Source organism: Lissotriton helveticus, chromosome 9 (assembly GCF_964261635.1).
Source record: "Lissotriton helveticus chromosome 9, aLisHel1.1, whole genome shotgun sequence".
Taxonomy (NCBI): domain Eukaryota; kingdom Metazoa; phylum Chordata; class Amphibia; order Caudata; family Salamandridae; genus Lissotriton; species Lissotriton helveticus.
Window position 1 is genome coordinate 627,442,813 of NC_136070.1, and position 22,557 is coordinate 627,465,369.

At 45.1% G+C, this 22,557-nt stretch overlaps 1 protein-coding gene across 2 annotated transcripts in view; it reads left to right on the forward strand.

Annotated features, from left to right (window-relative positions):
* The window catches only part of LOC144781709 (cytochrome P450 2F3-like), a 970,074-nt gene that overhangs the window by 817,532 nt on the left and 129,985 nt on the right, over nt 1-22,557 (forward strand). For both annotated transcript variants that reach the window (XM_078660683.1, XM_078660684.1), the window contains one exon: nt 13,655-13,817. In XM_078660683.1, the coding sequence (XP_078516809.1) occupies nt 13,655-13,817 (163 nt within the window). The remainder of the gene's footprint in view (nt 1-13,654; nt 13,818-22,557) is intronic.

Below are 22,557 nucleotides of genomic sequence, written 5' to 3' on the forward strand. Positions count from 1 at the left end.
TGTAGGTTGTGGTTCGGTTAATGCTGGTTTTGCAGCTTGTGTAGTTGCATGTGCTTGGTAAGTAAATGTTTTTTGTACTATTTTTCCTAGATAAATGTGTTGTTATGAAAAGTGAAGTTATTGCTGTTTGTGTGGCTTTGTGTTTCTTGATTGTTAACTTTTTTTTTGTATTGCTGCTTGATGTGTACTTTGTCTAATCTATACTTGTTTTTTTTTCTTTCCAGTGGGATTTCCTTTCTTTTTGCTGTGTTTCAGCAGAGTAGGTGCTGGTGAGTCTTCTTATATTTGGTTAGATTTGAATTGTTTTTGAGTGTATTGATTTTTGTGTGAAGACTCTACCTTGTTTACTTCTTCCTTTGCACAGTGTAGGTTGTTGTTCACTTGTGTGTGTAGTCTTCTTGATTTGTAAGGATAATGGCTGCTCGCAGGATTACTGCTAAGCAGGTTGTTAGTTTGCTTTTTGAGTCTTCCTCTGACCATGGTCCAGACACTGACTCCGATTCGGAGCTTGAGTTAGGTGCAGAAGATTCAGGCAGTGAGTTTTCTCTTCGCATGGTATCATCGGATGATGATTCTTCTTCTAGTGCTGATGAAGTGCCTGTGGTAGAGAGGGACATTGATGTGCCGGTAGAGAGGGAAGAGCCATGTGAGCGGCAGCCTAGGTCCTCAAGGTTTCCCTTTTTTTCTCGTCAGGAACAGGCAAGTGTGGTAAAGGCTGCGCCCAAAAGGTTTCACATTGCTGTGGTGCGCCAAAGGTTATCTGGTGCTGCTAGTCTTCCTGTTGTTGAGCAGCATGAGGCATCTGGTGCTGCTAGTCTTTCTGTTGTTGTTGAGCAGCAAGTGGCATCTGGGGATGCGAGTTCTTCTGTTGATGTTGAGATGCAAGAGGCAGCTGGGGATGTGAGTTCGTCTGTTGGTGAAGAGATGCAAAATGTATCTGGGGATGCTAGTATTCCTGTTGGTGTAGTGAGGCAAGAGGCATCTGGGGATGCTAGTGTTCCCGTTGATGTAGTGCAGCAAGAGGCATCTGGCCTGCAGGCTAGGGTGGCTTCTTCTCCTCATGTTAGTGATGACGTCTGGGTTGCCCCTGGCATGGTGCAGCCGGAATTGCCAGACTTCACTGGTGTTCCAGGGTGTAGAGTGGATACTGACAATTTTTTGCCAATTCAATATTTTCAATTGTTTTTTGACGATGAGTTTTTGCAGGAGATTGTGGAGCAAACTAATTTGTATGCAGAGCAGTATTTGAGGGACCACAGTGCCAGCCTTAAGCCCCATTCCAGAGCTACCCATTGGTCTCCCACATATGTTGAAGAGATGAAGAAGTTTTTGGGATTAACTTTTTTGATGGGCTTGCTAAGGAAGCCATCAATGTCTTCTTATTGGTCCACTAGTCCCTTGATGGCAACATCTATATTTCCAGCACTTATGACTCGTGATCGATATATGCTTCTTCTTCGCATGATGCATTTTGTTGATAATGATTTAGCGTTGCCACGCGATCACCCTGATTGTGACCGTCTTTTTAAGATTCGGCCTGTCCTTGATCACTTTGTTGATCGTTTTCCTGAGATGTTTGCACCTGGAAGAGAAATAGCTGTGGACGAGTCTTTGGTGTTGTTCAAGGGCCGCTTGGTTTTTAGGCAATACATTCCTAGTAAGAGGGCACGCTATGGCATCAAACTGTATATGCTGTGTGACAGTGAGACTGGATATGTTTATAATTTCAGGGTGTACACCGGTAAGGATTCCAGCATTAACACTTCTGCTTGTCCGTCCACTTTTGGAGTGACTGAGAAAATTGTGTGGGAACTAGGTAGACGATTATTTAACAAAGGCCACCATTTATATGTAGATAACTTCTACACTAGTGTGCGTTTGTTCAAGGAGTTGGCCAAAGTGGGCACTGTTGCATGTGGCACGATGCGCAGTAACCGGAAAGGTTTTCCAATAGAACTTGTTTGCAAAAGGCTTGTGCGGGGACAGTCTACTGCATTGCGATGTGGGAAGCTTCTAGCTGTGAAGTTTTCAGACAGGAGAGATGTTTACATGCTGACTACTATCCATGACGAAAGCACTGAAGCTCTGCCAGTTCGGGGTGAGACTGCTGAAGTGCGTAAACCTGTGTGCATTTTAGACTATAATAGGCACATGGGTGGTGTTGACAGAGTAGATCAGAGGTTGGAACCTTATGCTGCTCTTCGAAAGGCTTACGTTTGGTACAAGAAGTTGGCTATCCATCTTTTCCACTTGGCATCCTTTAATGCTTTTGTTGTTTTCCAGAAATCTTGTCCTGAGTCAAAGATGCCTTTTGTTAAGTTTCAGGAGACTATAATAGGCAGCCTTGTACTAGTGGAACAGGCAAGTGTGCCAAGATTTGGAGTGGTGGAGGAAGTGGCTAGACTGAAAGATCGCCACTTTCCAGAATACATTCCTCCCACAACTGCAAAAGACAAACCCACTAAAAGATGTAGAGTCTGTTGGCGAAGAGAAGTGCGGAGGGAGTCTCGTATGCACTGTCCTGACTGTCCTTCAAATCCTGGATTGTGTGTGCCAGCTTGTTTTAAATCGTACCACACACAAAAGAAGTTTTGGGAGTTTCATTGAGCTTGTAAGTGTACTGTCTGGTTTGTTTTCTGTAATATTTTTTTGTTTGCTTTTAGGTTTGCATTAGTGCAAAGCATTTAGGTTTTGAATTTGTGTTAGCAGATTTGTAGGTTTCTACATTTGATTTGTGGTATTTCTTTAAAAAATTCTAATTTTGATGGTGGTGTGTGCAGGATTGTGCTTGGATTGTTGGTGTGCGTGGACAGGCGCTTGGCTGGTGGTGTGCGTGGTCTGGTGCTTGGCTGGAATAGTGCATGGATTGGAGTTGTGCTGGGGGGGTTAGTGGATTTTTGCTTGGCTGGCGGAGTGTATGGTTAGGTGCTTGGCTGGCGGTGTGAGTGGAGTGGTGCTTGGCTGGCGGTGTGTGTGGAGTGGTGCTTGGCTGGCGGCGTGTGTGGAGTGGTGCTTGGATGGTGTTGTGTTTGTGGAGTGGCGCTTGGCTGGTGGTGTGCGTGGAGTGATGCTTGGCTGGTGGTGTGTGTGGAGTGGTAGTTGGCTGTCGGTGTGCGCTGAGTGGTGTTTGGCTGGCAGTGTGCATGGTCTGGTGCTTGGATGGTGGTGTGGGTGGACTGGCGCTCGGCAGGCGGTGTGTGAGTAGTTACTTTCTGTTGGTCACTACACACACTGCTAGTTGAGTGACACTCCACACAGTCCATCATTTTGTGTAGTTGCAGTGTCAGAAATGTGGGCGTGTGAAAGTGATGGGCCCTTGAATGGCGCTGTTTGCTGGTGTGAGTGTTGAAATGTGATGGGTCCGCGGCTGGCGGTGTGAATGTTTTGTATGTGTCACGCGTACGAAAGGTGTATGAATGGCCTGTAAAGAGGTTGGTGCCTTGACGTGGCTTTACAGCTCACGAGCTGCGAGTCAGTGGTTCAGTTTATCATACTTTCAATTATACGCAGTGTATTTCATTTTTGATGAAATTACTTGCGTATCCAATTGTATGTACTGAATCATCACTCACCCTCGTGCCAAATCCAACCAGTATGTGTGTGTGCTTGCGGATTAGATGGGTGTGCAGTAATAATTGTTTTTTTTCTAATTTCTGCAGTAGGGTGTACCTTGCCCCTTATTGTGATTGTTGTTATGTGTTGCTTTTCCATTCGGATGGTGTCAATGGTCTGGTTTGTATCAGGTATGAAAGGTGCGTGAATGGCCTGTAAAACGGTTGGTGCCTTGTCGTGGCTTTACAGCTCACGAGTTGCGAGTCACTGGTTCAGTTTTTATGCATTTATTTATTGACAGAGCATTTCATTTTTTTGAAATATCTTGTTAATAAAATTTTATGTACTGAACCATCACTCGCCCTCGTGCCAAATCCAACCTGTATGTGTGTGTCTTTGAGGAATAGATAGCCGTGCTTGAATGTTTGACTTTTGAGTAACTCTGTTAAGGTGTGGTATCCTTTTACTTGGGAGAACAAGGGGAGCGCAGGGTGGTAGGACTTTTTTGCCGGCACGGCGATCCCACGCCAAAATGTTTGGAAAAGTGCTATTTTTACCTATTTTTAAGGTTTGCAAGGAGTTCTGGGTAGGAAAACATTGGTGGACCCACACATGCCATACCTCCCTGGACTCTCCCGGGTGTCTAGTTTTCAGAACTGTTTGGGTTTGCTACTTTCCAAAGAATACCACCCATCCCGGGCCAAAAACTCAGGTGCCTCCCCCCCAAAAAATCAAAGTTATATTGCTTCAGGGTATTTTATATTCACCACTGTTAGATTTGGACCTTTTCCTGTTGCAGCCACTATGGCTACCCACGCAAGTGAGGTACCGTTTTTATCGGGAGACCTGGGGGAATGCTGGGTGGGAGGTAATTTGTGTGAGCCCAGTGATGCCACGCTTTCCCAGACTACAACGTGTGAAAAAATTGATTTTTTTCTGCTAAAATTGAGGTTTGCAAGGGATTCTGGGTAAAGGAACGTTGGCGGATCCACGCAAGCCATACCTCCTTGGAAGCGCCCGGGTGTCTACTTTTCAGAAATGTGTGGGTTTCGTAGGTTTCCATAGATGGCTGTCTCGCACGGGGCCAGAAACCCAGGTAACCCCTAAGTCCACCAGCTTTTGCAAGAGGGGTTACCTGGGTTTTTGGCCCCGTGCGAGACAGCCATCTAGGGAAACCTACCAATCCCACACATTTCTGAAAAGTAGACAACCGGGGGCTTCCAAGGAGGTATGGCTTGCGTGGATCCTCCAACGTTCCTTTACCCAGAATCCCTTGCAAACCTCATTTTTTGCATGGTAAAAAATCAGTTTTTTCACACGTTTTAGTGTGGGAAAGCGTGGCATCACTGGGCACACACAAATTACCTCCCACCCAGCGTTCCCCAAGGTCTCCCGATAAAAATGGTACCTCACTTGCGTGGGTAGGCATAGCGGCTGCTTTAGGAAAAGGCCCAATTCATACTGTGGAGACAAAAACTTTACCTTTAGCCAAATAATCTTATTTTTTGAGGGGGTCACCTGAGCTTTTGGCCCGGGGCTTGGCAGGCATCTTTGGAAACTACCAAACCCAAACAGTTCTGAGAACTAGACACCCAGGGGAGTCCAGGGTGGTATGGCATGCGTGGGTCCCCCAATGTTTTCCTACCCAGAAACCCCTGCAAACCTGAAATTTTGGTCAAAAAACCCACTTTTCCATACTTTTTTGGGTGGGATCTCGCTGCCGGAACAAATGTCCTACCACCCAGTGTTTCCCTTGTTCTCCCGAGTAAAATGATACCTCACTTGTGTGGGTGGGCCAAAGGCATGTGACTTAGGCTGGGGTGCTTAATTTGTAAAACGTAAATATGAGTAAAAACTACTTTTTTCAAAATTCATTTTTGGCGTATTCTGCTTTGGGGCACCCACACAAGTGAGGTATCCTTTTACTCGGGAGAACAAGGGGAACGCAGGGTGGTATGACTTTTTTGCCGACCCGGCGATCCCACGCCAAAAAGTTTGGAAAAGTGCAATTTTTACCTAATTTTAAGGTTTGCAGAGAGTTCTGGGTAGGAAAACATTGGGGGACCCATGCATGCCATACCTCCCTGGAGTCCCCCGGGTGTCTAGTTTTCAGAACTGTTTGGGTTTGCTACTTTGCAAAGAATACCACCGAGCCCCGGGCCACAAACTCAGATGCCCCCCCCCCAAAATCAAGGTAGTTTTGCAATAAGGTAATGTAAATTCACCACCGTACAATTTGAACCGTTTCCTGTTGCAGCCACTATGTTTACCCACGCAAGTGAGGTACCGTTTTTTTCGGGAGACCTGGGGGCACGCTGGGTGGGTGGAAATTTGTTGATCCACGCAGATTCCAGAACTTTCCACCACAGAAATGTGAGGAAAATGTGTTTTTTTGGTCAAATTTTTATGTTTGCAAGGGATTCTGGGTAACAAAACCTGGGGGTAGGCAGGCGAGTCACCCCATCCTGAATTCCCCTGGGTGTCTAGTTTTCAAAAATGTATAGGTTTGCTAGGTTTCCCTAGGTGCTGGCAGAGCTACGGCGCAAAAACAAAAGGTAGTCTTTTTGTCCGAATCGTGCTAAATTTCACTGGGAAATTGAGGTGCGACCATGCTGCGTTTTGCGCTGTTTCATGTCGCAGCCACTATGCCTACCCACGCAAGTGAGGTACCGTTTTTTTCGGGAGACCTGGGGGCACGCTGGGAGGGTGGAAATTTGTTGATCCACGCAGATTCCAGAACTTTCCACCACAGAAATGTGAGGAAAATGTGTTTTTTTGGTCAAATTTTTATGTTTGCAAGGGATTCTGGGTAACAAAACCTGGGGGTAGGCAGGCGAGTCACCCCATCCTGAATTCCCCTGGGTGTCTAGTTTTCAAAAATGTATAGGTTTGCTAGGTTTCCCTAGGTGCTGGCAGAGCTACGGCGCAAAAACAAAAGGTAGTCTTTTTGTCCGAATCGTGCTAAATTTCACTGGGATATTGAGGTGCGACCATGCTGCGTTTTGCGCTGTTTCATGTCGCAGCCACTATGCCTACCCACGCAAGTGAGGTACCGTTTTTTTCGGGAGACCTGGGGGCACGCTGGGTGGGTGGAAATTTGTTGATCCACGCAGATTCCAGAACTTTCCACCACAGAAATGTGAGGAAAATGTGTTTTTTTGGTCAAATTTTTATGTTTGCAAGGGATTCTGGGTAACAAAACCTGGGGGTAGGCAGGCGAGTCACCCCATCCTGAATTCCCCTGGGTGTCTAGTTTTCAAAAATGTATAGGTTTGCTAGGTTTCCCTAGGTGCTGGCAGAGCTACGGCGCAAAAACAAAAGGTAGTCTTTTTGTCCGAATCGTGCTAAATTTCACTGGGAAATTGAGGTGCGACCATGCTGCGTTTTGCGCTGTTTCATGTCGCAGCCACTATGCCTACCCACGCAAGTGAGGTACCGTTTTTTTCGGGAGACCTGGGGGCACGCTGGGTGGGTGGAAATTTGTTGATCCACGCAGATTCCAGAACTTTCCACCACAGAAATGTGAGGAAAATGTGTTTTTTTGGTCAAATTTTTATGTTTGCAAGGGATTCTGGGTAACAAAACCTGGGGGTAGGCAGGCGAGTCACCCCATCCTGAATTTCCCTGGGTGTCTAGTTTTCAAAAATGTATAGGTTTGCTAGGTTTCCCTAGGTGCTGGCAGAGCTACGGCGCAAAAACAAAAGGTAGTCTTTTTGTCCGAATCGTGCTAAATTTCACTGGGAAATTGAGGTGCGACTATGCTGCGTTTTGCGCTGTTTCATGTCGCAGCCACTATGCCTACCCACGCAAGTGAGGTACCGTTTTTTTCGGGAGACCTGGGGGCACGCTGGGTGGGTGGAAATTTGTTGATCCACGCAGATTCCAGAACTTTCCACCACAGAAATGTGAGGAAAATGTGTTTTTTTGGTCAAATTTTTATGTTTGCAAGGGATTCTGGGTAACAAAACCTGGGGGTAGGCAGGCGAGTCACCACATCCTGAATTCCCCTGGGTGTCTAGTTTTCAAAAATGTATAGGTTTGCTAGGTTTCCCTAGGTGCTGGCAGAGCTACGGCGCAAAAACAAAAGGTAGTCTTTTTGTCCGAATCGTGCTAAATTTCACTGGGAAATTGAGGTGCGACCATGCTGCGTTTTGCGCTGTTTCATGTCGCAGCCACTATGCCTACCCACGCAAGTGAGGTACCGTTTTTTTCGGGAGACCTGGGGGCACGCTGGGTGGGTGGAAATTTGTTGATCCACGCAGATTCCAGAACTTTCCACCACAGAAATGTGAGGAAAATGTGTTTTTTTGGTCAAATTTTTATGTTTGCAAGGGATTCTGGGTAACAAAACCTGGGGGTAGGCAGGCGAGTCACCCCATCCTGAATTCCCCTGGGTGTCTAGTTTTCAAAAATGTATAGGTTTGCTAGGTTTCCCTAGGTGCTGGCAGAGCTACGGTGCAAAAACAAAAGGTAGTCTTTTTGTCCGAATCGTGCTAAATTTCACTGGGAAATTGAGGTGCGACCATGCTGCGTTTTGCGCTGTTTCATGTCGCAGCCACTATGCCTACCCACGCAAGTGAGGTACCGTTTTTTTCGGGAGACCTGGGGGCACGCTGGGTGGGTGGAAATTTGTTGATCCACGCAGATTCCAGAACTTTCCACCACAGAAATGTGAGGAAAATGTGTTTTTTTGGTCAAATTTTTATGTTTGCAAGGGATTCTGGGTAACAAAACCTGGGGGTAGGCAGGCGAGTCACCCCATCCTGAATTCCCCTGGGTGTCTAGTTTTCAAAAATGTATAGGTTTGCTAGGTTTCCCTAGGTGCTGGCAGAGCTACGGCGCAAAAACAAAAGGTAGTCTTTTTGTCCGAATCGTGCTAAATTTCACTGGGAAATTGAGGTGCGACCATGCTGCGTTTTGCGCTGTTTCATGTCGCAGCCACTATGCCTACCCACGCAAGTGAGGTACCGTTTTTTTCGGGAGACCTGGGGGCACGCTGGGTGGGTGGAAATTTGTTGATCCACGCAGATTCCAGAACTTTCCACCACAGAAATGTGAGGAAAATGTGTTTTTTTGGTCAAATTTTTATGTTTGCAAGGGATTCTGGGTAACAAAACCTGGGGGTAGGCAGGCGAGTCACCCCATCCTGAATTTCCCTGGGTGTCTAGTTTTCAAAAATGTATAGGTTTGCTAGGTTTCCCTAGGTGCTGGCAGAGCTACGGCGCAAAAACAAAAGGTAGTCTTTTTGTCCGAATCGTGCTAAATTTCACTGGGAAATTGAGGTGCAACCATGCTGCGTTTTGCGCTGTTTCATGTCGCAGCCACTATGCCTACCCACGCAAGTGAGGTACCGTTTTTTTCGGGAGACCTGGGGGCACGCTGGGTGAGTGGAAATTTGTTGATTCACGCAGATTCCAGAACTTTCCACCACAGAAATGTGAGGAAAATGTGTTTTTTTGGTCAAATTTTTATGTTTGCAAGGGATTCTGGGTAACAAAACCTGGGGGTAGGCAGGCGAGTCACCCCATCCTGAATTCCCCTGGGTGTCTAGTTTTCAAAAATGTATAGGTTTGCTAGGTTTCCCTAGATGCTGGCAGAGCTACGGCGCAAAAACAAAAGGTAGTCTTTTTGTCCGAATCGTGCTAAATTTCACTGGGAAATTGAGGTGCGACCATGCTGCGTTTTGCGCTGTTTCATGTCGCAGCCACTATGCCTACCCACGCAAGTGAGGTACCGTTTTTTTCGGGAGACCTGGGGGCACGCTGGGTGGGTGGAAATTTGTTGATCCACGCAGATTCCAGAACTTTCCACCACAGAAATGTGAGGAAAATGTGTTTTTTTGGTCAAATTTTTATGTTTGCAAGGGATTCTGGGTAACAAAACCTGGGGGTAGGCAGGCGAGTCACCCCATCCTGAATTTCCCTGGGTGTCTAGTTTTCAAAAATGTATAGGTTTGCTAGGTTTCCCTAGGTGCTGGCAGAGCTACGGCGCAAAAACAAAAGGTAGTCTTTTTGTCCGAATCGTGCTAAATTTCACTGGGAAATTGAGGTGCGACCATGCTGCGTTTTGCGCTGTTTCATGTCGCAGCCACTATGCCTACCCACGCAAGTGAGGTACCGTTTTTTTCGGGAGACCTGGGGGCACGCTGGGTGGGTGGAAATTTGTTGATCCACGCAGATTCCAGAACTTTCCACCACAGAAATGTGAGGAAAATGTGTTTTTTTGGTCAAATTTTTATGTTTGCAAGGGATTCTGGGTAACAAAACCTGGGGGTAGGCAGGCGAGTCACCCCATCCTGAATTCCCCTGGGTGTCTAGTTTTCAAAAATGTATAGGTTTGCTAGGTTTCCCTAGGTGCTGGCAGAGCTACGGCGCAAAAACAAAAGGTAGTCTTTTTGTCCGAATCGTGCTAAATTTCACTGGGAAATTGAGGTGCGACCATGCTGCGTTTTGCGCTGTTTCATGTCGCAGCCACTATGCCTACCCACGCAAGTGAGGTACCGTTTTTTTCGGGAGACCTGGGGGCACGCTGGGTGGGTGGAAATTTGTTGATCCACGCAGATTCCAGAACTTTCCACCACAGAAATGTGAGGAAAATGTGTTTTTTTGGTCAAATTTTTATGTTTGCAAGGGATTCTGGGTAACAAAACCTGGGGGTAGGCAGGCGAGTCACCCCATCCTGAATTTCCCTGGGTGTCTAGTTTTCAAAAATGTATAGGTTTGCTAGGTTTCCCTAGGTGCTGGCAGAGCTACGGCGCAAAAACAAAAGGTAGTCTTTTTGTCCGAATCGTGCTAAATTTCACTGGGAAATTGAGGTGCAACCATGCTGCGTTTTGCGCTGTTTCATGTCGCAGCCACTATGCCTACCCACGCAAGTGAGGTACCGTTTTTTTCGGGAGACCTGGGGGCACGCTGGGTGAGTGGAAATTTGTTGATCCACGCAGATTCCAGAACTTTCCACCACAGAAATGTGAGGAAAATGTGTTTTTTTGGTCAAATTTTTATGTTTGCAAGGGATTCTGGGTAACAAAACCTGGGGGTAGGCAGGCGAGTCACCCCATCCTGAATTCCCCTGGGTGTCTAGTTTTCAAAAATGTATAGGTTTGCTAGGTTTCCCTAGATGCTGGCAGAGCTACGGCGCAAAAACAAAAGGTAGTCTTTTTGTCCGAATCGTGCTAAATTTCACTGGGAAATTGAGGTGCGACCATGCTGCGTTTTGCGCTGTTTCATGTCGCAGCCACTATGCCTACCCACGCAAGTGAGGTACCGTTTTTTTCGGGAGACCTGGGGGCACGCTGGGTGGGTGGAAATTTGTTGATCCACGCAGATTCCAGAACTTTCCACCACAGAAATGTGAGGAAAATGTGTTTTTTTGGTCAAATTTTTATGTTTGCAAGGGATTCTGGGTAACAAAACCTGGGGGTAGGCAGGCGAGTCACCCCATCCTGAATTTCCCTGGGTGTCTAGTTTTCAAAAATGTATAGGTTTGCTAGGTTTCCCTAGGTGCTGGCAGAGCTACGGCGCAAAAACAAAAGGTAGTCTTTTTGTCCGAATCGTGCTAAATTTCACTGGGAAATTGAGGTGCGACCATGCTGCGTTTTGCGCTGTTTCATGTCGCAGCCACTATGCCTACCCACGCAAGTGAGGTACCGTTTTTTTCGGGAGACCTGGGGGCACGCTGGGTGGGTGGAAATTTGTTGATCCACGCAGATTCCAGAACTTACCACCACAGAAATGTGAGGAAAATGTGTTTTTTTGGTCAAATTTTTATGTTTGCAAGGGATTCTGGGTAACAAAACCTGGGGATAGGCAGGCGAGTCACCCCATCCTGAATTTCCCTGGGTGTCTAGTTTTCAAAAATGTATAGGTTTGCTAGGTTTCCCTAGGTGCTGGCAGAGCTACGGCGCAAAAACAAAAGGTAGTCTTTTTGTCCGAATCGTGCTAAATTTCACTGGGAAATTGAGGTGCGACCATGCTGCGTTTTGCGCTGTTTCATGTCGCAGCCACTATGCCTACCCACGCAAGTGAGGTACCGTTTTTTTCGGGAGACCTGGGGGCACGCTGGGTGGGTGGAAATTTGTTGATCCACGCAGATTCCAGAACTTTCCACCACAGAAATGTGAGGAAAATGTGTTTATTTTGTGAAAAACTTAGCTTTGCAAGGGATTCTGGGTAACAAAACCTGGTGGTAGGCAGTCGAGTCACCCCATCCTGAATTCCCCTGGGTGTCTACTTTTCAAAAATGTATAGGTTTGCAAGGTTTCCCTAGGTGCCGGCAGAGCTAGGGTGCAAAAACTACAGGTAGGCACTTTGCCAAAAAAGGGTCAATTTGTAACTGCTAAATTTAGGTGTGACCACGTTGCATTTTCCGCCGTTTCCTGTCGCAGGCACAAGGCCGACCCACACAAGTGAGGTACCGTTTTTATCGGGACACTTGGGGTAATTCAGATTTGTAAATCAACTGTTATTACCAATTGAGCTTTCATGCATTTCTCCCTTTGAATGAAAGACATTGAGTAAAAAAAAAATCTTTATGAAAAATGACCAATAATTCTCATGCTAGTATGAGTATTCCCAACTTTGAAAATGTGCAATTATATACTGTTTCTGAAGTCTATAATTTGTACCCAATTCAGAAATACATAGGTGTCTTTCATACAGATTATTCCATGTATACATTTTCCAAGACAAAGTGCACTATACCCAGTAAATGAAAAAATACCATTGCAAGTTGCTGCTCAGTTTTTGGATCTGGGTTCGTCGGGTTCTTGGTGAAACTACAAGTCCTATATATCCCCACAACCAGGAAGGTCTAACGGATGTAACGGTATATTGCTTTCCAAGAGCTGTCAAAATTAGAAAAAGTTATAGGTGAAAACGTTGAGACAAAAGGCTGTTTTTTTCAACAAAATTTCAAATATTCCAATATCTAACTGTTAGTTTCTATAACGAAACCTTCATGGATTTAGACAAATGACCCCTTTCTGAATTCAGAATTTTGTCTACTTTTCGAAAATGTAAAGCTTTCCAGGATCCATTATTGCTTTCAAACTCATTTCTACCATTAACTGGAAGGAGGTGGAAAGCTCTAAAAATAGCAAAAATAGGCTATGTCCCAGAAAAATGCCAAAACTGAGTGAAAAATTTCGGTTCTCTGACAAAAGTCTGTCATTCCCTGAAAGCTGAGAAAATGGAGATTTCAGCCCCACAAACCTTTTTGTGATACCATTTTCAGGGAAACACCCAGAGGCTTTCATTTGCAGCCCGTTTTTCCCATTTTTCTGAAAAAAACAAAAAAATCACTATATTTTGCTAAATTTCTGGGCCCCCTCCAAGGGAATCCACAAACCCAGGGCGCCTTTAGAATCCACATGATGTTGGAAGAAAAGGACGCAAATTTGGCGTGGATACCTTATGTGGTCAAAAAGTTACAAGGGCCTAAGCGCGCACTACTCCAAAACGCCAAAAAAAGCCTCAGCACAGGAGGGGAAAAGGCCTAGCAGCGAAGGGGTTAAGCAGCACACATGAAAGTGACAAAATGGAATTTCAGGATTTTTTATGCACAGGAAGGGACACCTTCCTACCCATAAACAATCCTCCCCTGCACGCAGACACCCTTGCACTATGGTGCAAGGGTGCCTGCGCTGGCGCTACACTGCTAAGTGTAGCGCCATCACAGGGGGAAACACAAGGCTGCACCATATTGTTGTAAATATGGTGCAGCCTTGCTTTTCAGAAGTGGCGGAGTGAGGCGTTAAGCCATGATGGCTAATGCCTCACTCCGCCACTTCTATTGTACATACCCCCTCAGTTTCTGTAGTTGGATAATTAGGTTCCATATTATTTAAATGTATACTTTTCAGGAGGAATTCGGATTTTTTTACATAACCAAAATATTGCTGGCCATGTGGTATTATTGTAATTTATCAACACATTTCCTTAAGATATACTACATTTATTTGATAATGTGTATTTATTTTGTTGAATCGTAATTGGTTTATTTTATTCTCATCTATTTTTTCAGTTTTTATATGGTGCTCAAGTTTATTTATAATCTCAAGTTTCTTAAATGAGTTACTTGCTGACTATTATGTTTTTTACAGCTCCATAAAAAGTATGGTCCAGTGTATACAATTTACTTGGGTACCAAGCCAAGTTTGGTGATCTGTGGTTATGATGCAATGAAGGAGGCTCTGATCGATCAAGCAGATGACTTTGCTGACAGGGGAGACTACCCTGTGTTCCTCAGCTGCACAAAAGGGCATGGTAAGTTTAGTAACTGATCATTGTTCCTTAATGGACTCTCATAGTAAGACTAATAAAGTAAGTAATTCGCGTTGATTCGAGTAGCAATGAAAAATCTTTTAATTTTTGGCAGAAATGTTATATTAGGAGACAAATGCACTGGCTGAATTGACACATCCTTACTATCCTTAGAACAGTGAAAACTTCACCACTGCATTCTTCTCCTTGTAGCACTTCTTTGTGAAATTGCAGCTTTTTTCACTTACCATCCAATCTTTAAGCAAACCAGCTTTGGTACACATCTGAGGTCTCAATATGTACTGCCCAAAATTCTTTTTTTTTAATCAAGTTTTTGGTTCAGAAAATATAATTTTAAAAGAAATCTACATTTGCGTACTGGGAATGTCATAGAGTAACAATGAACCTCAAGAATTTGAGACTCAGTCAAACTAGGAGTACCCTATTAAGACTTTTAAAATACACATTTGGCTACTTAACTCCCAGACCTAATTAAATAGGAGCAATTAATGACCCAATCACTTATTGGATTTTCCATCATTCCAAACCAAAGGTTTCCATGTTATGAGGTTGAGTCTTTACCCTGGGATCAGCAGCACTCTTGCACCGAAAATAGGACGATAGCTCCTTAGAGATCTAGAAACTCAAAGGTGGTCCTTTCTTTTTGAGAGAACCAAAATCCCCTTAGCTATAAAAAAAAAACAAGCTCAAACAATACACTGTGGGAGTACAATTACTTCAATATAATATTTTTCTTCACTTGCTTCACTTCATCAATGTCACTGAAATATTAAGCTGTGAGACTGGACATACTGCTTTAGTATAGTAGCAGAGACAACAACGGGAAATATTATAAGCCTCTTTAGCGGGGTTTTCATCTATTTAGCTGTGCATGTGTCAGGGTAAGTAACATAACTTCTGTGAATGTTTCATCAATTTGTTTGCTTTACATTGTGTTTACTTACAAACTTTATATTTATATATATATATATATATATATATCAAACAAACTCTCCAAAAGAAAGGCAGAGGCCACACAAGGGGAACAGCTTGGTGCTTCTTTATTTCAGGCTTGGCAGATAACGGGCGTATGCATTTCGGCTATAGAGCCTCCTCAGCGCCCAGTGTGGATCGGAAGAAGAGTTGTTTGCCACCAGAGTAGATCACCTGCACCAACTGAAATAGTTAGATTTCGCTCCGCCCTCCGATGACGATATTCACCTATCGCAGTTCACTGGGTGTAGAATGAGACTGCATCTCCCAGCAGGCAGCAATCTGCCGGGATCGGGCGGCCAAGTGGTTGCGCGAGTAGCAGTGTGGTGTAAAACCCTCTCGCATGTTTCTTCCATGCCCAAAGAAACAAACAAACACCTCGCGTCCCCAACTGCACAACCAGCAATTGCAGGAATCCATATTCACGGGGGTAAGTCCGCAACTGCGTCTCTCCCAAAGCGGAGTTCAGTGACTCCGACACCGCTCAATTCTTCCTGCTTGTACTGGTGAGCCTGGTCCGTATCAATATCTTGAAAGACAAAGTTTTTTTGCGGAAGCAAAAGGAAGCCAGTGTTGACCAGGCCAGCTTGATGTGCAGGGGCCTCTGTATCACGCCTCTGGCTGGCGATGAAACAATATCAAACAAACTCTCCAAAAGAAAGGCAGAGGCCACACAAGGGGAACAGCTTGGTGCTTCTTTATTTCAGGCTTGGCAGATAACGGGCGTATGCATTTCGGCTATAGAGCCTCCTCAGCGCCCAGTGTGGATCGGAAGAAGAGTTGTTTGCCACCAGAGTAGATCACCTGCACCAACTGAAATAGTTAGATTTCGCTCCGCCCTCCGATGACGATATTCACCTATCGCAGTTCACTGGGTGTAGAATGAGACTGCATCTCCCAGCAGGCAGCAATCTGCCGGGATCGGGCGGCCAAGTGGTTGCGCGAGTAGCAGTGTGGTGTAAAACCCTCTCGCATGTTTCTTCCATGCCCAAAGAAACAAACAAACACCTCGCGTCCCCAACTGCACAACCAGCAATTGCAGGAATCCATATTCACGGGGGTAAGTCCGCAACTGCGTCTCTCCCAAATATATATATATATTCCAAGGATAATCCAGCACGGCGCAGGCTTCCTCCAGGCTGCAAGTACGGACACGAATCCAAATTCAGTGCAAAAAGGTGATTTATTTAGCTTCGATGTTCCCTGCCATCACGACGCGTTTCGCGCTTCCCAGAGCATATATATATATCTACTGATTTACATTTGTACGTCTTCTTTCCCACAAAAAGAGAAGAAAATGAGCTATCCTTCCTTGACATGACTAAAATCACTATTGTCATACTGTCATCATGTTGAATCAGTATCACACATGGAAAGGGACTGCAAAAGTAGTTACTACTGGAAAATGAATTGCCATATTTAGATGAATACATTCCACTTATAAATGTAACAGCAGTACATGAGATCCAACTCATGTGCCACAAAGCACCCACTAACTAGCTCCATCAGCCAATACTGACGGTACCGAGATGTAGACCCGGTCAATAGAGATAGTTGCATGCCAAACAGTCAATTGAGGCATTTAAACTAAATGACTGAACTATTTGATTAGACATGCCTAACATATTAAATAGAAGATACACGAAGAGCAGATACTCAGAGCAGTGAAAATCAATTTATAATGAATTAAAGTTGAGCAGCATCTCATAAACTCAATACCTCTTATGAAATTCTGGCTCTGAATGATCTGCTGGTATTTTGTTTAACTGCTGTAGTCTCTTTCCATCCTTCAGGATATGGAAATTCATCCACAAACCTAGATTCCTTAAGCTACTTTGTGCTTTGTTTTTAAATAACAAAGTTCCGAGCAAGGAGGTATTCAGACTTCACCAAAAATGTACACTTTGGAATATTCTATTCTTAAAAGCTTAAATTCTCCTCTTTCCTGACTACACACAGGAGGTTCAGCAGCAACGTTGTTCTACCTGGAGGTCAAGCAGAACCTCAGGACACTTGGCCTCCCATACCGTGTCTTATTTCCCAATTTTTTACCCCCGGAGTCTGCCTACTTGTGTCTCACGGAAGAACGCCAGTTTCGGGAACATGCTGGGAACCTATCTAGGGGGACGAGATATTGCAAGCCTGCTGGGACAGCAACAGCGCCCAAACCGCGGCAATACTGTAGTCACTCACAAAAACAACGCCACAAGAATCACTTCAAATCCCCCTCGCTATCTCCACCAAGCACAGGGTCAGTCTCCATTCCTAGCGCACTCTTTACAGACCTCTGAAGCAGCGGAGCACGGCCTGCATCGGGAGGACTACCTGTGCTTCCTACCGAATATTACACAGACACTGACTTCTCTCATAGTCCCGCCCTGTTACTCCTGTGCTATTAACTTTCTTTAGGGGTCCAAGGCATCTATGCTGAACCTGATCATTAAGGTCTGATGGTCATCAGTTTTCCTAGATTAAGGAGGGTTTCACTACTTCATTCCCATTGCTTCTTTCCCATTTTCCAAATTGTTTTGCACCTCAGTTTTCTTTTTTATGGTGAAAGATGCTTCTGGTGTAGAAATATGGGGTGCTGTGTGGAAGTAAGGGGTGGGAGGATGTTGGAGGGTTGGGAACTCAGTAAGATGTTAATTTTGCTGATCATTCTGATTTGTTTGTGCATTTGTTTGTTTTTACTTGCACTCAGATACACATCTACAATGTATCTCATGCACCATGACCTAAGGCACGGCTCCCTATTATGCGCTACTGGCACACACATTTTCCTCCTCCTGAGATGGGGCGAATTACTCTTCTATTTCGCAACCACATTCAAACTCTTTTACCCTTATTACGACCTCTATATGAGTTTGGTCCTGATGGTCTCTTTGACCATGTGAAATGCCCCGAAGTCCTCAGTTTTTCACACAGACACCTCCCTGAGGTTCTAATACTCCAAGAGACCCACCTCATGCAAAACCATTTCCCGCAGAGACTACAACGGGGTTTACAACTCAGGCTACTCTCGTGGGTCCCGAGGGGTCGCAATCTTATTGCATCACTCGTTCCCTATGACTTCTCCCGTGATGTTAGCAACTCCCAAGGCTGCTTTCTTGCCATCACTGAAATGCTTGAGGGCCAAACAATCAACATAGTAAGTGCTTATGCTCCCCCAGCAGCTCTAAGCAATCTCTGTGGCCTTTCAAAGATCCTCCTAGACCTCCCACAGTGGTTAACCTTGATAGGCTGTGACTTCAATACAGTTCCTGTCCCGGAAGGCTATTACACAGCTGAACTGGAAATGTATTGCTATAGTAACAAAGGCTCGGTCACCACTGCGGACACCCTCTGGGCTGCCAGTAAGGCGACCAGGGAGGTTGTGCCAAGGCGCAAATTTGTGCACAGTAGTATACCCGCTCCCTAAATATCACTCAGCTAGAAACCTGCTCCCTACCTAGAGGGAAGCCTTACGGCACACCAACACAGTAAAGTTTCCCAATGGTTGAGCCTCCTGCTTTAGGAAATCCGTCTTTAACTGCTGTAAGTCACCAAAATTCTATGGCCTATCACAACAGCAAGAGTTTATGGGTGGGGGTATAAAAAGTGGGAAGCTGCTGTACTGGTTGGCCTCCCATCAACAGGCGAACAGATTTTGCCTGAAATCACTGATGAGCATGATAACACTTCTAATGCTCTTCCAGAGATAGCTCAAAGCCCTGCCCATTACTGTCATTGCCTATACACAGTGTCCCCCAGAGAGGACCCTGACTCTCCCTTCTTGTTCCTTAATGACATAGCTCTTCCTTGCTTGTCCCAGGCCAAAACCCGAATGCCAGATGAGCCTTTCACGTCTGAGGAGATAAGCACAGCTCTGTCCGCGATGACCCCTGGGAAAATTCCCAGCCTTGATGGACTCCCTGCAGAGCATTAAACAACATTCCATGATATACTAACTCCCCAACTTCTCGCCCTTTATAATGAAGTAACACAAAAGGTCACCTTTCCCCCGAAGGTGGACACTGTCACGTTTGTGGTGATCCCGAAAACAGAGCCTCTTTCAGCAGAGTGAGCTGATTACAAGCCAAAATCCCTCATTCATCAATGGTGAAGTCAAGATCGCTGCTGCACTGCTGTCCACCCTTCTCTAGCAGATCCTCCACACCTTGATACATCCAGACCAATCCAGCTTTATTGCCAGCCTGTAGCACGAGACATTGCCTCAGGCACCTACATGTGGCCCTGGCCCATTGTCATCTCCTTCCACCTGCATTAGCCTTACTTTTTCTTGACTTTGAAAAAGCATTTGATACAGTGGACTGGGGATATCGGCAACTAGTACACATATGTGACAGGATCAGGCACCATTTTTGTGGCCTGGTCCAGGCCTTATATTCCAAGCCCACAGTGTGAGTCCAGATTAATAGTGTTTTCTCCAGTGACTTTAGCCCTGGACGAGGGACTAGACATAGTTGCCCCCTGTCCCCACTCCTCTTTGATCTGGTGATTGAGCCACTGGCACACCTAATTGGTAATGATGCACAACTATGTGGATGGAGATAAAGTGAGGGTCACGAAGACTGGGTTGTCTTATATGCCAATGATGTCCTTCTTTACCTTGCAAACCTCGCCATGAGTGGTCCTCATTGCCTCCTCATACTTCAGTACTTTGGGGAGGTGTCTGGTCTCTGGGTGAACCCCTCTAAATCAGTCTTGGTTATGCTGGCCCTCACCTGAGACTGGTATGACTTGCAGGACAATACTCCCTTCCTCTGTTTCAGTTTAAAATGACTGATTGTCTGAGTAGCATTACACCCTGAATTTACCTGGTCCCTTAACCTCTGGTCCTGGTGCGAAAGGCTAAATCTGACCTGGCTAAATGGCAGTCCTATCCCCCTGAATGTAATGGGTTGCACATCCCTATACAAAATGTCAAGGTTTCTTTATATCTTTCAAAATCTCCCTCTCCTCATACTATGGATGTGGTTCCAGGCCCTAGGTATGGTTACGACCCCCTTCTTGTGGCATCGATCCCTTGCTCACTGCCAGCATGCGATAGGGCGCGGGTTTTACCTGCCCGAGAATTTATCATACTCACCTGTGCCCATAAACAACATACACACTTTGAACAAGTAAACCTACGCTTTATACCAGTAGTATTTACATTTAGGACCTATACCTTGACTTGCCAATCCTAATCACTGGTACCTAGAGTCCTAAAGGATCAAGGGAGTTAGCAAGAAAATAGGTAGTAAATAAACATTTTCAAGAATAACCACAAACTCTGGAAAGATTTAAACACTTTCAGCCACATGAATCAAGCTGTTTTGCATTCGCAAACGGTGCGAATCACAAAATTCGGGCGTTTGCGAATGCAAACCTTCATGGTAATTTGCGAAAAGTTTCAAAAGTGCAAATAAATGCATTTTTTAAACTGATATTTTACGCACACACCTGCCCTTGGGACATGTGTGTGAGTAAAATGTACTTACATGACATTTCAGGGGTGCAGAGGGGGGTCCTTTGGACCCCCCCCTGCACCCTTGAAATTGCATTCTCATTTTGCGATTCCTTAATTGCGAATTCGCAAAATGAGAATGCCTTCCCATTGATTCCTATGGGCCTCTAGGCCCATAGGAATCAATGGAATGCAATTCCTTAATTGCGATTTGAAATTAAGGAATCGCAAATAAAGAAAATTAAGGAATCGCAAAAAGTTTTGCTATTTCTTGATGCATAGGATTTTGCAATTCCTAAATTGCGATTCCTTAATTTTCGCAATTTAGGAATCGCAAAATCCTATATTGATGCATATACCTGTTTATCTAAATATTTTCTTTAAATGTCAAAGTCCATGCTACATTAATCAGAACTTGGTCAATGAGAGTTAATAGAATCAAATTGAAATGATGCTAAATTATTATTAGACTTTCATTAAGCATTGAAACATAGGAAAGGTAAGAAGAGGGAAACCGTACACTGACAATACCCACATGTACTTTTATATTTACCTAGAATGGTGTGAAGACCAACCCTGGCCACGGGCTGGGATAATGGACAGAACCCCAAGATTGCAGGTGCCAGCAGGAAAGAACAGGTGCAGACCAGGACAGGTATGAGCCAAATTGAATCAGGATAGGAGCACCTCAGGCTAGAACTGGCACCCACAGCTAAAGGGCAAACGCCTGCATTGGAACCCTCTCTGCAGCTAACAGTTGAACCCCGATTGGGTCATCAACTCTTCTGACAGAGTGCTTCGCCAGCACCCCAACTTCCGAACCCCGATTGGGTTATCGAATCTTCTGACAGAGTGCTTCTCCAGCACCCCAGCTTCCGAACCCCGATTGGGTTATCGTATCTACTGACAGAGTGCTCCGCCAGCACCTCTGCTCTCGATCGCCTATTGAGTGCTTTAGGTCAGTGACAGGTCAGCTATTCAGACAAGTCGGACAAATTAACTAGCTAAGGCTATTCTAGTCATACTATTTTCCGAGGCAGTGTACCACCCCCCAAAGTTGCAAGTATAAGGATCCCCAATTTTGATTGGAATAAAGGACGAGGAGAGGTCATCACGCCATACCAGAATTAAACTTTTTCTTTTGAAACTGAAATTAGCATTCCCGCCCATCAATTTATTTTCTCATGCACTTTTATTCCACCCGGCAGTGAATGTATCAATAACGGATACAATGTAGTCCATAATTTTTTTTTATCTTCCTCCATAAGGGTCAAGAGTTGAAGCTCTCACGAACATCTTCTAGCAAGTCAGGACTTAGCTGGGTTTCAAAGGTCAGTGCTTCATGGACTTCAGTCTTTTCTGCGCAGTCGCAGTTCCTCCAAAGATGGAGTTCAGAAGTACATGTCAGGCCCAAAACTCGATACATGCAAAAATAGAAGAGAAACAGTTTAGAACACAGGTTTAAATGAATGCACTGTATACCATTTATCTCTACTCTATTCCCATTACTTTATTTTTAACTACAGCGTTATGATTAGGCAGAACAAACAGCTTAGCAAAAGCAGTGGTGCAAGCTTCTTGCACGTTAGGACACAAAGCAGCCATCTTAGTTCTAGTGCGCAGAAGCAAACGTTTCCCTCCAAGCGGAGAAATACATCATGTCACGTGTATGTGACAGACGCATGCGCAGTAGGTAATCCCGCGTAGCAGCAGCCATTTTAATGCAAGTGGAATACAATTAGTAAAAGCACATTGGAAAGCTTCCCCTAGATACTATAAATGTTGTGTGGTGCAATTATTAGTACACCAAACATGTTAGTTAGTGTATTAACGTTATTTTGAGAGGGCTGAATCCAAGCAAGTTGCTCTACGTGCGAATCCTTGCTCCATCACATGCCCCATTCAAAGGTGGCTTGGCCAACCTATACTTCTAATGCTTAGCCTCTCACCTCCTGGTGATTCATGACTGGTTTAATGGGGGCTAGTCAGATCCCGCTTACAGACTAGGGCTATCAATTTCAGGGTTCTCCCAAATACTGGCCAAGCTCTACCCCTCCCCGATATCACACAGCACCCCCCCCCCCTCGTGACTAAAACCGCTCTTCTGGCTTGGAGGGTCACCCAATGTCACACTCACTGGGACACAACACTCACACAGCAGACGCCCCTCTGGCACGGTACCTGATTGCATTAGGCACCAGCATCGGGAGGCATTGGGAGGTGGGACTTTATCGGTATTTCACTGATGGGCAATGTGTGGTCGGGGACAGATATGTGATCCTTTCAGGAACTCCAAGACCC